At 41.7% G+C, this 14089-nt stretch overlaps 1 protein-coding gene across 1 annotated transcript in view; it reads right to left on the reverse strand.

The window, feature by feature from the left end:
* Window positions 1-6275: 6275 nt before the first annotated feature.
* PDE11A (phosphodiesterase 11A) overlaps window positions 6276-14089 on the reverse strand; it is a 134443-nt gene continuing 126629 nt past the window's right edge. The window contains exon 20 of the mRNA XM_074145784.1: window positions 6276-6437. Coding sequence (XP_074001885.1) covers window positions 6276-6437 — 162 coding nt within the window. The remainder of the gene's footprint in view (window positions 6438-14089) is intronic.

The raw sequence follows: 14089 nt of genomic DNA on the forward strand, positions 1-14089 counted from the left end.
CGCCGCTGCCACGGCAACGGGCCCGCCGGAGCGGAAGCGGAAGCCGAAGCCGGGCTCCTCACTGCCATGGCAACGCCCGAGCGGAAGTACACCCTATGCCGGCGGCCGTTCCCCCGGAAGCAGAAGTGTGCGCTGGGACTGGCCGCGGGGCATGGCGGGAGCTGTGGTGCCCGGGGTGAGGCGGCGGTGGGCGAGCGGGCCTGGTGCAGCACCGGTGCTGCCTCCCCTCCGCCCTCCTGACCTCCCCCCCCTCCGCCACTCCAGTGGGCTGCGGCGTCGCCGAAGGCGGGAGTGCTGGAGGGGAGGGGTCGGGCGGCGGGTCTCGGTGTGTCCCGGGAGAGCGGCCGCATCCTGGGTGTTTGCCGGCAGTTTTCTGTTCCCCGCCGTGCTTTTATCTCCCGGGTCGTGACAACGGGCGGTTCGGTGACGGTTCCACGTTGGCTCACAGAGAGCGTACCTCCTGAAAGCGCCGCCTGGGCCTAAATGCCTGCCCCATAAAATCGACTCCTTTCCGGCTGAACGCTGGGTGGTGGTTGTGGGAGGCAGTAGGCGGTGGTGTGAAAGCAGCCGGCCCTGCGCTAAGGGCGCAGTCCTGGAACACGGGCAGTAAGTGTGTTAGTGCTGTCATGGGCTTTTTGAACATGGAACATCCCCTTTACTGCCTGTCAAGATTCAAAGTTTGTTGTGGTTGGTGGATGTTTGTACCTTAGCACCATCTGCCAGCTCTCCCGCAGCTTAAAAAAAAGTAGAAGAAAATTATTTCCAACTTTCCTGAAACTATTTCAATGTCGTCACTGTTCTTTGGAGAGATGTTCCCCACCCCCTTAATGGTATTTCTGCTGAACAGTGATACACGTCCAGTATCACAGACTGGATAATCTGTGTCACTTCTGTACGCACAAATGGCTCTGTTAGAGCCACCAGCCAGATTTGCTTCCTGGTCATTCCAGACTGATGCCAGGTGTACCCAGCGAAGTCAGGTTTGCTCCCGGGCATGCGTGTTGCAACCTCAAGTTTCAAAACTTGTATCTGAGCTGCTCAGACACGTGTGTTTTCACTGCACTTCTATTTGCGATTCAGTAATAAAGAGATACGGCTCCGATTCATCCCAATGAGGTAGTTGCAAAGAAAAAAAAAATAAATCACAGCAAACCATTAAAATGATTTATTTATTTTTTTTTAGAGAGACCAAGTTGTTAATTTCAAAAACATGCTTTAGAAAGCTGAATCAGCATTGTTTGATTACTAAAGCAAAAAAATGAGGGTAACGGTCTTAAAATGCAAAAAGGAAAAGGATGCAGAAGTCATAAGTTCTACATTTGGAAAGTATGTAGGACTCGCTTGCATTAGAAAATACAGTATTTCTCTGCGTGTGTCAGTTGTTTCCCATAGGCAAAGGTTCAAAGCTGATAATGGTATTCCCTGCACAACCGTAAGATGCAGTGTCCAACATGCTTAAAAATTGGTAATTAAATAGAAAGTAAGCCAAAAAAGAAAAGGTAACAAGCAATATAAAGTATGTGTTCCAATACTGGCACATTCAAGTGATGGAAATCTCTGGGGTCTCTCATTTCAGCTGATTCATACCTCCCATTTCATTGTTACGTTAGAAAACCATTCACATGATTTTACTGTTAAAAATCTTCTGTTTATTTGACAAAGCCAATTCAAAAAACATCTTGCTCCATATTTTCTTGCCCAGAATACTCTAAGCATTGGAAGCGTCTGATTGATAGTGTGTTTTACATAACTTTGAAATAAACCTGTTCTAAAATTTCACTCAATGCATAAATGATCTATCAGTAACTAAAACTGGTTTAATTTTATGAAGGGAAAAATAAGTATTTGGCCTGTAGACTGAAACACTCCTATTTTTCCACTAGGGTGAATTTGTCTAAATATTACAAATGACGTTAGGCATTGGTGGTTGCAGTTTTCAAAAAATAGTTTGTGAGTACTAGTATTGGCTTTGTTGATAACTACAGGCACGTTATGAGATTGCAGTGCACTACAAGAAGGAGCAATTAGCAAGGTCACCAGTCCAGAAAAACGCAGCCCCTGTTTCAAGGACACCGTCTGAAGGAATACCTGAGCTAAAATGAAATGTACTCCTCTACAGCTATTTTCTGCAGGGCACAAAACAGACCAACGACCTTCTCAGCAAGAGCCCTGGCCCTGTCATTAGTAGGCGTTGGCTGTGACGGAGCTGCGTGGGGACTTCAGTGTCCCATTGCCACATGAGGCATCCAGGTTACAGTTCCGTGAGCTACTGCTGTCTAACCTTCTAAGTGAAGGTTAGGATTCTGCTTTGGAGCAGGAGCAAAACCACATCCTGACAGAAGCAGACGTCTACAGCTCGATCACATTCTGTTGAAGCTGTTCTGTTCTGCCTGTCAGTCCCAGGCTGGGAGAAAGGCAAAACGATGGGGCGCTTTTAGGGGAAACTGTCTGATTTTACTACTCGAATTACAGCCAAAGACACCTCTTGGACGTCTCATTTTCAGAAGGTGGGAAACTCTTCTGTCTGAACCACAGGAGAGCTTCTGCCCCAGGTGCTCCTCGCCTTGAACAGTGTTAGGTTTTCTGGTGGGGTCACAGTGTCCTGTTGCAGGGGAGGGCTTTAATTACATATGAGCCCCTCCTGAGCTCTTCCCCGGCAGCCTGGCTGCTCTGTGCATCTCCCAGGAGTGAAGCAGAAATCGGGGCTGTACCCATCTCCTCGCTGAGCGCACGTGAGGGGCTTTGGCAGGAGGGCAGGAGACAAGCCCACCCTTCTGACTCCCCACAGTCTGGTGGGGAAGGTGTACATGCAGTTCAAAAGCCTGTTTCAAATCAAGTATGATTTGACATCAAGCTCCTTCCTGAATACCCTACGCAATGCTAGGGCGTTTATGCTTTTGCATTTTTTTTTTAATTCATGAGGAAAGGTTGATTTTGGTCAGCAGCCTCGCAGGTGGGAATCCTGAGTGGAATTACTGTGTGGCCTGAACTATCTTTGAGGATGGGGATGAAGACCCAGATCTTCTCCTGAGAGTTTTCTGCTGATAAAGTGAGGGCTGCTGGCCGGCTCCTGTGAGACCTCACGGTCTGTACTTCATGAGACAAGAAACCTGACCGAGTTCGGGGTGCGGTTAGTACTACTCAGTAGGACACCTAGAAAAAAACGCATTGCTGTTGAACCAGCTTGAAGCTCCTTTCGGGGAGAATGAAGCCCCTGTGACCTGTGTCCACGTGCTCACCACATTTTAGCATTGGAATTGTAAATGCTAGAGCCCTCACTGAAGGCCAAATTTCCACTTGCTGCTGTGGAAAATAAGCGATGATTTGTCTGTTGGTGAGGCAGACCAGATGTGCTGGGCATCTCCAGGGAAAGGGCCAAGCAGTGCTTTACTAGCACAGTCCTGGGTAACAGTGGGTTCTCCGTCCTCTTCTCCACGTGCCCGCTAATTTGTCCTCATCTTTTGTGGACCTGTGTTTTATACGCACTCGCAGAACTAAACTGATTTCAATGGGTTTTGATCTCCCCTTTCGCAGAGGGCAGGGAAACAAGTAGAAGATGAAGAATGCTGCTTTAATAACCTACACGGTCATCTCTCCTGTGCATATCTCGGAAGAGTTTGGCAAAACTGACTGAAGTACTGGAAAAGGTTTTTCACCATCTTAAAATATGAGAAACTTGGAATATGTTTATTTACTGTACTGCATGCTTCCACAAAGAATTTTTCTCTCAAAAATGGAAATATTTTGCTAATTTCTAAGCTAAGTGTTAAGAAAGAAAGAAAAAAAAAACCAAACACGTGTAAGTTTGTTTTGTTGGTTGGTTGTTTTTTTTTTTTAGATTGAGCTATATCGCTTTCAGAGCCCAGGTGCTGTTCTGAGACACACTGGTGTGCCCCCCCAGTTTCAGTAGGATTGCTTCATTTTGCCTGAGAACAATTTGATAAAGATCTAGCCATGCTCTCTCATTTTCTTCCTTGTGAGGGAGGAACAGAACCATAACATTAGTCAGCAGTTTCTGAATTTTGACCCACAATAACAAAGATACCGAAAGACAGGAGAAATAGATGGAGGCAATTACAAACAGTCACTTGATTGATGGTTGACATTGTTAGAACTTCAGCCGTATGTCAGGTTGCGGTGGTGCTGAATCCCCATCCCTGCCAGTGGGTGTTGCCATGGGCAACAGCGCACTGAAGCCAATAAAAAGGAGAGGAAATGAGGGGAGACTCAACCTTGGGGGAAGCTGTAGGGTATGCACTATAAATTACATTATACTTAGCAATATGCCGTATCAAAATTCAGGAAAGCTGTGTATGTACCTGCCGGCGGTGCTATGCCAGTTCCTAGTACCTGGTTCTCCCATCAAATACGTGTTTTAAGTTCTGTATGGCTTGCTGCTTACTATCCGGTATCTGTCTTTATTGAGGGAAGAAAGAAGTGGTAAAATACTAGCAGAAACATTTCCATTTGGTGCATATATTCACTACTCTGCAGTCTGCATTTCTGCTTTCCCTGCTTCTTTCTGCTAGAGAAAGGGATGTGGTTTGGTTGTGTACTAAAGGATTGGCTTGCAACGGTACTGAAATTTCCAGCTATTTTCCTAGACACAGGATTAGTAGCACAGAGGGGTTTTGTTTTGTTGTGGTTTTTTTTTTTTAAGTGATCAGCAGATTTGTTGTTTCTGTTTGATTGTCAGACAGATATAGTCAGCTTTTATACATCATTAATGACTCACTTTCCTTAGAAAGCAGGAAAGCTCTTTTAAGCATGTGGTCAGCCAGGCCAGGTTCTGATTTCCATTAAATTGGTGCCAGTTCAAGGTAATTCCGCTGAAGTAAATGGAGTCTGGCACAGGTGTAAAACTAAGCTGAACTTGCTTTAGTTTCTACTGCCAGACAACCCTATATTTAGAATTCCATTTTTCATGGAGTACAAAGGCTTTTTTTTTCCCTGTGAATGGGAACTTGTAAGCCCTGCAACATGACTCCTCTTGTGTCGGGTCATGCAGCAGAGAAAGCACCCTCGTATTATAGATCACAGTTTTGCTACACTAGTGATCTTTGTACTAATGGAAAGAGACCAACTTTCAGGTAATACTAGCGTCATCACATAGAATTAGACACGTTTGGTTTTGTGACCTATCATGTTTGATTAGATTTTTATGAACACCTCTACCACAGACATCTACATGAGAGCCTTGACTAGTGCTGTGCTAGCTGTATTAATAGCATCTCAAATTGTACTGAAAGAACTGCAAGAGAAGTAAGAGGTAGTCAGTCCAGTGTGATGATATTTTTCCTCTCCACCATTTCAAAATATTAATTTCGACTGGAAGTTATACTAGAAAGGCTTATCCATGGTTGACTTTTCAATGTAATATAAACCTGAAGCACAAGGCAACAGATTTCCTTTTTTATTTGTATTCTATTTTCATTAAAGCCTATTAATTTTTTCCTTAGGGGACACTGTAATTAAAAAGAAATGAATGTGTTAAAAGAGCATTTTTTAAAGAAACGGAAAAAAAACACCTCTAAAATTACCATGCAATATTTTACCTTTATGCAAACTTCCCCTTGCTGAGAAATTTACTGCACTGTTAATATGAATTTCTCAGGGAAGCAGGGACAGGTTGGTGTTTTTAAAGATAATAAAGTTTGTTTTTAAATGTAGCAAAGGTAGGCAATTCTAAAGGCCCTGATCAATCACTAAGAAGCTTTGTTGTAAAAAAATACTTCTTTAGAATACAAAGCAGGCTTTTCAGAACACTCAGGCATAAAAGAGGAGGGAAGAGAGAGGAACATCACAAAAGCAGGCATAATTGATTCATAACATGTACTGAAGAGATGCAAAACAACAATGTAATTACATACTATTCTGTTTTCCTGCAGCTCCTTGCACATGAATTGACCAGCTTGCATCCCAGTTCTGCTCTGTACTATTAATTTTATTAAGCTGTAAGTTCTTATATTTCAGTCTGTTGTCAGCTTTACAGATTTTTACAGCGGCAGTTGAAATGTAGTGGAGCTGAATGAATGCTTCTTGTGCTGTCTTCCGTGCCGCTCCAGATACCAGCACCATCTCACTGCAGGCCTTCCTTTCAGTCCCACTAAGCCTCCCAGTAAAAGCAAACTATGCTGCCATCAAGATAATATCCAATCAATTAAGCACGTCTGCGAAAGCATTTCTCAAAAAAATGGTGGGCCAAAGCTTATGAAAACCTTTATGAAAACCTTTCAGACAGCTCTTATCGAAAAGCGACACTGACATTTGCAGGCTTAATTTATGTCTTTGAGAGACACGGTAAAGCTAGAGGAAAAGGAGGATGAGGATGCCGCCTGAGAAGGAAGTCTTTTTTGGTGCAGCTCCTCCCATTTACTTCTGTTTACTGCCACAGAGTCCAGCATAGGCTTCAGTTTCACATTCAGCTTCACTAGACACTGGAAGAAGATTAAAAAAAAAAAAGATGAGATAAAAAATATTGACAATATTTCTGCTCCTTTGATGGACAGTCCAGGGAGTAACAGAATAAAAAGAGTTCAGTCTGCACCAGGCCCCCACCCTCCTCACCCCCAGCTGTAAATTCCTCTGTAGGTAAAGCTTATTGTTCCCATTGAGATCCCTTTATCTTACTTGTTTTACCTGAGGCTTTATGTAAGCCACCAAAAATGTCAAAAAAAGCACATAAGGTGGCAGACTTGCTGGTCAACTTCTTTAGCTTTCTTGTAATCCTTAAAAATAGTCCTTTTGAGTAAGCATCCCCCAAGTACATGAGGCTGGTTGCTGGCAGCTATGAGCAGGAGGTGCACTGGTTAGATACCAGTTGGACAAAGCTGAAATAACCTTCCGACTCCCCCTAGTGCTACATTCTTATTTCCCATAGATGAGTAAACCAGAACAGTACTGTGCTTTCCAAAGCTGGCAAAAAAAAAAAAAAAAAAAAAAATTTCTGTGTGCTCAAAATAAAGAAAAAAATAATTGTCTTTAGTCTGCACTGAAATCATCTCTTTTCTACATACCCAGTCCAAAGCTCACAGAAGCCAGTTAAGAATCTTTTATCTGGTTTCTGCTGACTTTGAATCAGCCCCTAAATTATGTAATTCCTGCACACCTTTGCTAGAAGTTTATTTTACCTTCCCCTTTAAAGTAGCAAATGCTTATGTGGAAAGACCACAAGTGCTTCACTTGGTTTTGTCCCTACATTAAAGAGAGACAGAACCTCATTAACAGCAGCACCCAGATGTGAAGAAAGGGTTCACAAGTTACCTCCCAAGCCATGTAATGTGCCCTTTCAGGACAGAGGAGTCTTGTTCTTTTGCAGCTTTTTTAACTAGCAGTAAGTATGTTTTGCTGAGAGCTGTGTATCCTGCTTTCTCTGATGGAAACTACGTATTTGTCATTTGAAATAAAGGGTTGGTGCAAGTTTTAAAAAAAATGACAGAGGAGACAGGAAAAGTTGTTCTAAAAGTGCAGAAAATTATAAGGAAAAGAAAGGGAAGGGGTAGCAGGTACCTTCGTAGTTGATAATTTTCATTATTTGCTTTGAATAGCAGGGTTAACAGCAATCCTTTTAAATGGCCCCCAGAGCACAGACACCACTAAAGAACTGGATTTTTTTTTATAGCTAGTCTGCAAGCCATGGGAGCTTGGTTAGCTACTGAAGTAAGTCTTGGTAGATTTTTAATTGAGCTATTATATGATAATTAAGGGTTAATGGCCTGGTTTTAAGACGTGCTGAAAACTTGCAATTTCAGTTGACTTCAGTAGAAAATATGAATGCTCAGCACTTCTGAAAAATCACGCCATGAGTAAGAAGCTGATTTGTGTGGAACTAGGAGCAAATCCGCTTGAAATTATTTCCTTAGAATATGGCACAGATCGGGCAGATAATTTTGCAGCCTTGGGCCTGGGGTCAGAGGCAGAGTTTACTGCAGTCTCTGCCACATACAGTACTGCTCGCTAGTGACAGTCATTCATTTGATAGAATTGGACGTGGCTTTGTAACATTCCCATCACCGTGGCCTCAGAGCTCCCCAGTTTTAGCTCTTTGTTTCAGACCATTGTATATTCCTCAAACCTGATTTGGTGGGAGTCCAAAGCAGAGGGGCAGTAATACATTATAAACACCGGAAAATACCTGAAAAGCTGGCTGCTGCTGTCATTAGCACCTGCATTACCACTGCCAGCTCAGTGTCTAGAGGTAGCACATTAAATATTCAACTCTTGACAGCAACTTATCAGATCCTTTCTGTGCAAGCCAGTATCCATCTACTGGCAGTTAAGCTTGCTGGTATTTCTAAAATCTTGAAAAAGTTTTCATGAAAGAATTTTTCCAGTATTTAGATTTTAAAAAAAAATCAATGCTTAAAAATCCGTGTATTTCAAACATCTCTAAGCACAAAGATGGCATTCTGCACCCACACCCTGTCAGCCCCAGGATCTGTTAGCACAAATGCAGTACGGGCTGTTCCTGTCTCAAATGCTATACCAGCAACCTATACCTGCTACAGGCAACGTCGAGGAGAAGCAGCACATGGGACAGTGGCCTCTGTCTCAGAGAGGCTGTGCAGCTCTCGGCTACGTCTGTGTCCTTTCTGTACTGTATCGTTTCCAAGACTAGACCACAAGACCGTGATGTGTGCAATCCTAGTGCCAGGGGGCAAATGCAGAGGTCTGGGCACGAGCACCTACTGCTGTGCCTGTCCCTCCAGGCCTAGGCATATGCCACGCTCTTACGGCAGGAGACAGCCCTCTCACATACAGTGCCAGGAGGACTCTCAGTGCTTGAGCTGCTTAGATCAATTAGCTTTGCATCGACTACAGCAGAGACCAGAAGCCCAAGTAGATTGGGAATGGATTCAAGAAGCACCCACACAGTTCTACAGTAATCACTGCATCTTATGAGCTGCAAACACATTTTAAATCCAAAAGTAAATACGTATATTTCTTAGAAATGTATACCTAAGTGCATATTACGGAGTCTAATAACCCAGGTGCAACAGAGGTTACCAGGTAAATAATGAGAATGGTTAACTAATAACATTAACTTTGTTGAAATAAATTAAAAGGAGTATTTAAGAAAGAATAAACCATGTCTTTGATACTCGTTTTTACCATAGCACAAGCAATTAATTCTATGGAATACTTACAAAATATACAGTGTAATTTTAAGAAACTTAATTCTGTTGCACATTAATTTAGGTTAGGGATACTTGACAGTGCAGATTTTGCACTTGGTCCATAAAATGTCTTTATTCAGACATTGATTTGATATTTAAACCACTGCTTCTGTATTTAGTATCCTTTCACTTTGGGACTCTTTCATTCTGATTGAGTCTTTTAATTAAACCAACTACTATAATTCCTATGGAAATTAGCTCTTACTTTATTTTTTCCACCTATCAAAGCATTTCAGTAGGACTTTTCTGATACAAAGTACACAAATTGGATTTTATTTCTGCTTGAGATGTAATTAAAAACTCGTTTGATTACTATATATCTGGCCCTGTTTTAATTATTAAACTCTAGTAATCAATTTTCTTTTATGAAGCTTCTGGGAAATTATCTCAAAAGCAACACATTTCTCTCCCTTCTGGCAGGCTCTCAACCATTTACTGAATTGCATTCATAGCACCTGTTCCTGATCCGGATTAAACCACCAATATATTCCCAAAGCTATTTAAATTTATTTGGCTGTAGTCTAGTCAGGGTTTTCTACCTCCTGGCTGCACTTTTTACTTTCCATTTTATTGCATGAGAACTCCTTTGATGTACTGTTCCTCCACGCCACTATTTTTGATGCATGCCTCTTACGAACAGCTTTGCTACTGATCTGTCTAATTTGGTATCCAGCTTCTTAACGCCCAATTTATTATTTGCTTTAGTAGGAAGAGGCTTGGTCTTCAACAGCTGTCTGGCATGGGATGCCACCACATGAACTCAGAGCTCCAGAAACACCCTTCTTCCTCATCCCTCCTTGGCGCGGCAGCACTGGGGGGAGAGGGAACCCCTGCCTGGGACCTCGGTGCCCACGTGCTGTCCTTCCACTGCAATGCAGCTGCCCTGCTGCACAGCAATAGGTACAGCATTGGTGACTTTTCCCGTTTTATTTCCTTTGCTGTAAAAGCTGTTCTTAATTGCAGAGTGATAAAGGGTGCTGAAGAGCGGTCATGCTGGTGGCTGCGTGCTTTGACATTAGGAAAAGCCAGATAGGTTTGCAATTCCCTTCTGCAGCCATACATTATTACCTCAGATGTGTGACTAAGCTGTTTCTCAGAAAGCTACTGTATAGCACAGACTTTTTCTTACCACCTTCAATTATTTAGGTGTCTTTTGTGACTACGGACTGCTCTGCCCACAGAGTACTTTCACAAGTATAGCTCCTCTTGCATATAAGCTCCTCCAGTACAAGAAAAGGTTAAAAGCGCTTCTGCAATCTGGTGTGTGCCCCTGGGAGAGGGGCAGGGCTGCCTGAAGGAAGAGATCAAAAGGGGGAGAGCATGAGACACTCAGAGGAAGCTACTTATGGAGGATACTTATAGATAAGGAGGGGAGAACGTTTTTCTTGGGTATAGAAATTTGTTTCTCAGGTGTATTTGGCTAGATAAAGCACAGAGAATGCAGAAATAGTGGAAGTAGCAACAAACCCCTTTAGGGAGAGGGTAATGGGTAGCAGTGGAGGCGTTTGTTGGTAGATCTACCTCCTGGATTGAAGGGTGGTGGGCCAGAGGACTTCATCTGCTACATCACCTTCACCCCTGGGAAAGGATGTTATCTAAAACAGCCAAGATGCAGCACAGACGTGGCCAGAGTCTAAACTATTGCTAAAGCAAATACAACATTTTGTTGTATTCTAAGACTAATACCAAATCCTTTTAAAGAGGAGCACAGTATCCCCTGACTTACAAACACTGCAGGACCTCCAGAGGATATACTTTCCTTTTTTTTTCCCCTGGATATTCTCATCCAAATATTGACCAATTTTGACCTTGCTTAACTTATGAGCTTTGACAAGATTACAGCTCACGGAAGTATGGTTGCGGGTCTAATATTTGTAAAGTGAGTTTATGGAATAAGACCATATAAATTCATTTTTATGACTGATCACATATCAAAAAGTTATAGGTCTCAGTGTTCACTCTACTTTGGAACCCAGTGGTTTCTAATGAATCACTTTTATTATGTAGGCAGTTTCTGAGTTGGAAAGGAGGACTAGTGACCGAGAAGCCATAGGGATAAATTCAGACCTGGTGTAAGCATATGAAGCATTGCTGAAGTCAAGAGAGTCATGACCAGTTACAGCAAAGCTGAATTGGACTCCTGAGTTTTGCTGAAGTGGCTTTCACGTGAAAATACATAGGCCAAAGGTGAGCCATTTATCTGAAAGTCCTTGAACTTCAGATTAGTTCAAATAAAAGGGAAGCTGTACTGCAGTCATCCACAGATTTGATCTTCATAATACAAATACTTGAAGGAAGTTGTTTTGAAAACCCCAAAATATTTCTGTATATATGCCCATGTACTAAAACCAAAAAGTCTGCTAAAATTTTACTTTCTATACGTAGAATACAGAAGATAAAGCAATATAGAGAAGATATAGGAATTAACTTCTATGAACCTCCGACTGTGTGCATAAATGAATTAGTAATTTGCCCTACTGATTTAGGGCCATATTTAATCATTATGTTCCAGAAAAAAAACAACTCCTGTATTTGGGAGGTGGCTGAGTTCATGAAAAAAATAAATTACTGCAATCTCCTCATAGCTGAAAGAGACTGTTTATTCCTTGTGGGGTTTGTTGAGGAGGGGTCCAGGTCATCAAGTACATCAGTGCATTACTTTCGTATTTTGCCAGGGAATTTTTCTTTGATGCCTAGTAATGTAATTAGGTGAAATGAATATACTACTAATTTCCCTGATAGAAAACAGGAGTTTCTTTTAGCTTCTTCATAAAAATTATTAGCAGTGCGGAAGGAAGCTAATTGTGACTGGAAAGGGATCTAATACATGCACAAGTGTTCAGCTCTTTCACTATGAATTAGCGTTATGCTTCTTTATGGTGATGGTACATTAGCAAGAATAATGCTACACTCCTTTGTAAGTAAACATGCATACTGTAGAGAGATGATTATAAAGTAAGATTCTCCACTGGTAAAACATGCCAGGTACTTCAGGGAGGACAATATGTACAGAGCTCCTGGTAGCCAAATGTTCTCTGGCCAATATCAAACATGCAATGCTGTCAAAGGGAAAGGGTAATACTGAAGGACTGGGCACCTACTGAACTAGCTTAACTGATGTGTTGCTAGAGCTGCAAATGATTCATCTGTTCATAATAATTTCATGAAACCACGGGTTTGCTCAGAAGAGGAAGAGTTATTATTTCATAAACAACTTCTTATTTGGCTCTGCTCCTTATGGTTTTGATTCTATGTCTAAAGCATAAGAGAGACAGAATGTTTCTAACTCTTCCTTTCAACTTTTTAACCAAGCAGCTGATCAATGTCTTTTGCCTTACTATTAAATGGATTTTGAAAAACTCTTCAAACCGTATCAGTCTCATATCCTTACTTAGTTCTTTGAATTTGCTCTCAGCTGGGAATTCTGCAGGCAACTGTGATTCTGTTGTGTTAAACACTTACTTGAAGCGTTTCATCCATCATCATTTCTAGTCCTTTTCTGATGCAATGTAGTTTGTGCTTTGTCTTTCTTGAAAACTGAATGGCTGTTAAATTATCCATTTATCTTCTTTCAGATTTGCTGTACAATTTGAGTTCCCTCTATTGGCTGTCTCTTCTACCTTATCTGCCAACTTTTCAATCTGCTTCCTTAGATCTTTATATACATTTCCATACACGACTGTGTGTCCTTCGCAACACATTGGGCAGATAATTCTAAATAAGACAGCAACAGAAATTGTAGTATTATGAATTATTCACTTTTTCTCACAGATCGGGCTGGAAGCCTTTAGTGAAGCTTAGCTTCACTAAAGTCAATGGCAAATGTTGGTTTTTCTACCTTCTCCCAAATTTCTTTGTTGATGACCTGTCCTTTCAGTCGAGACCTTTTTGGCATGAAATGACTGAGAAGTTGAAGTACTCTTGTTTGAAGGGGAAAAGTACTTGTTTCTGCTGCCTCTCCTAAGCAACTTGGGAAAACTTGTAAGTTCCTGAAATTGTTGATAGTAATACAATGTGTCATCAATAATCTCACCAATTTACAAAAATCTTAGCAAAAATAACGTTCTGTTAATTTCCAAAAGCAAAATGAATCCCTCCCTGCTCTCAGGAAACAAAAAAAAAAAAAGAGGATCAGGATCTTTGTTCCCTAAGTTCATGATACTCTTAGACACAAAAATCCTTGCTCTGAAACCACTGAAACTATGGCTTTCCGTATTACACCATGAAATAGTGACTGACTTAGAAGGAAATTGCAAATAAAAGCATTCTTTCTTCATTTCCTGGTTTTTCTTTTTTGTATAGCTTTTCTTCACCTTTCCTCTCTATTAGTAAAAAAGTAGTAAAAACCCCCAGACTCTTAGATTAAAGGCATGAGGTAAGAAAAACAGGTTGATGATGCTTATTCCGTTACTGTAGATTGTAATACAGTCATAGTATTTGAATTTTCTAAAAGTTCAATAGAATTCACTCCATGTGGCCTTAGATTCTTCATTAGTAGACAAGTAACAAAGCAACAAAAGTGCAGAACCTAGTTCAGTTCCGATTTCAAGGCTACAGAAAGATCCTTCTGTAGTGCCAAAATCTCCTTTCTCTGGGACAAATCCTTATTCCTAATGTAATCTTTAGCTCCCAACTCTCCCCACCACTGGCATTTGGCCTGATTAAGTTTCCTCTGAAGCAAATTTCTTACAAACGCAGCAGAATATGTTGCACCTGCTCTTCCTTGGATAATATTACCCCCTGGATTTCAACACAAAGTGAGACTAATTTGATCTGCCAACGTCTGTGCAGCCTCAGTCCATGGTGTATCACATACGGCATCCTGAGCCTATCTGCCGTACAAATCCTTGTCAGCCAGGCAGTCCCAGGAAGCACAGATGCATTATCTCTCACTCTCTGTGCCCAAATCGAAC

This window comes from Numenius arquata, chromosome 3 (genome assembly GCF_964106895.1).
Source record: "Numenius arquata chromosome 3, bNumArq3.hap1.1, whole genome shotgun sequence".
NCBI classification, from domain to species: Eukaryota; Metazoa; Chordata; class Aves; order Charadriiformes; family Scolopacidae; genus Numenius; species Numenius arquata.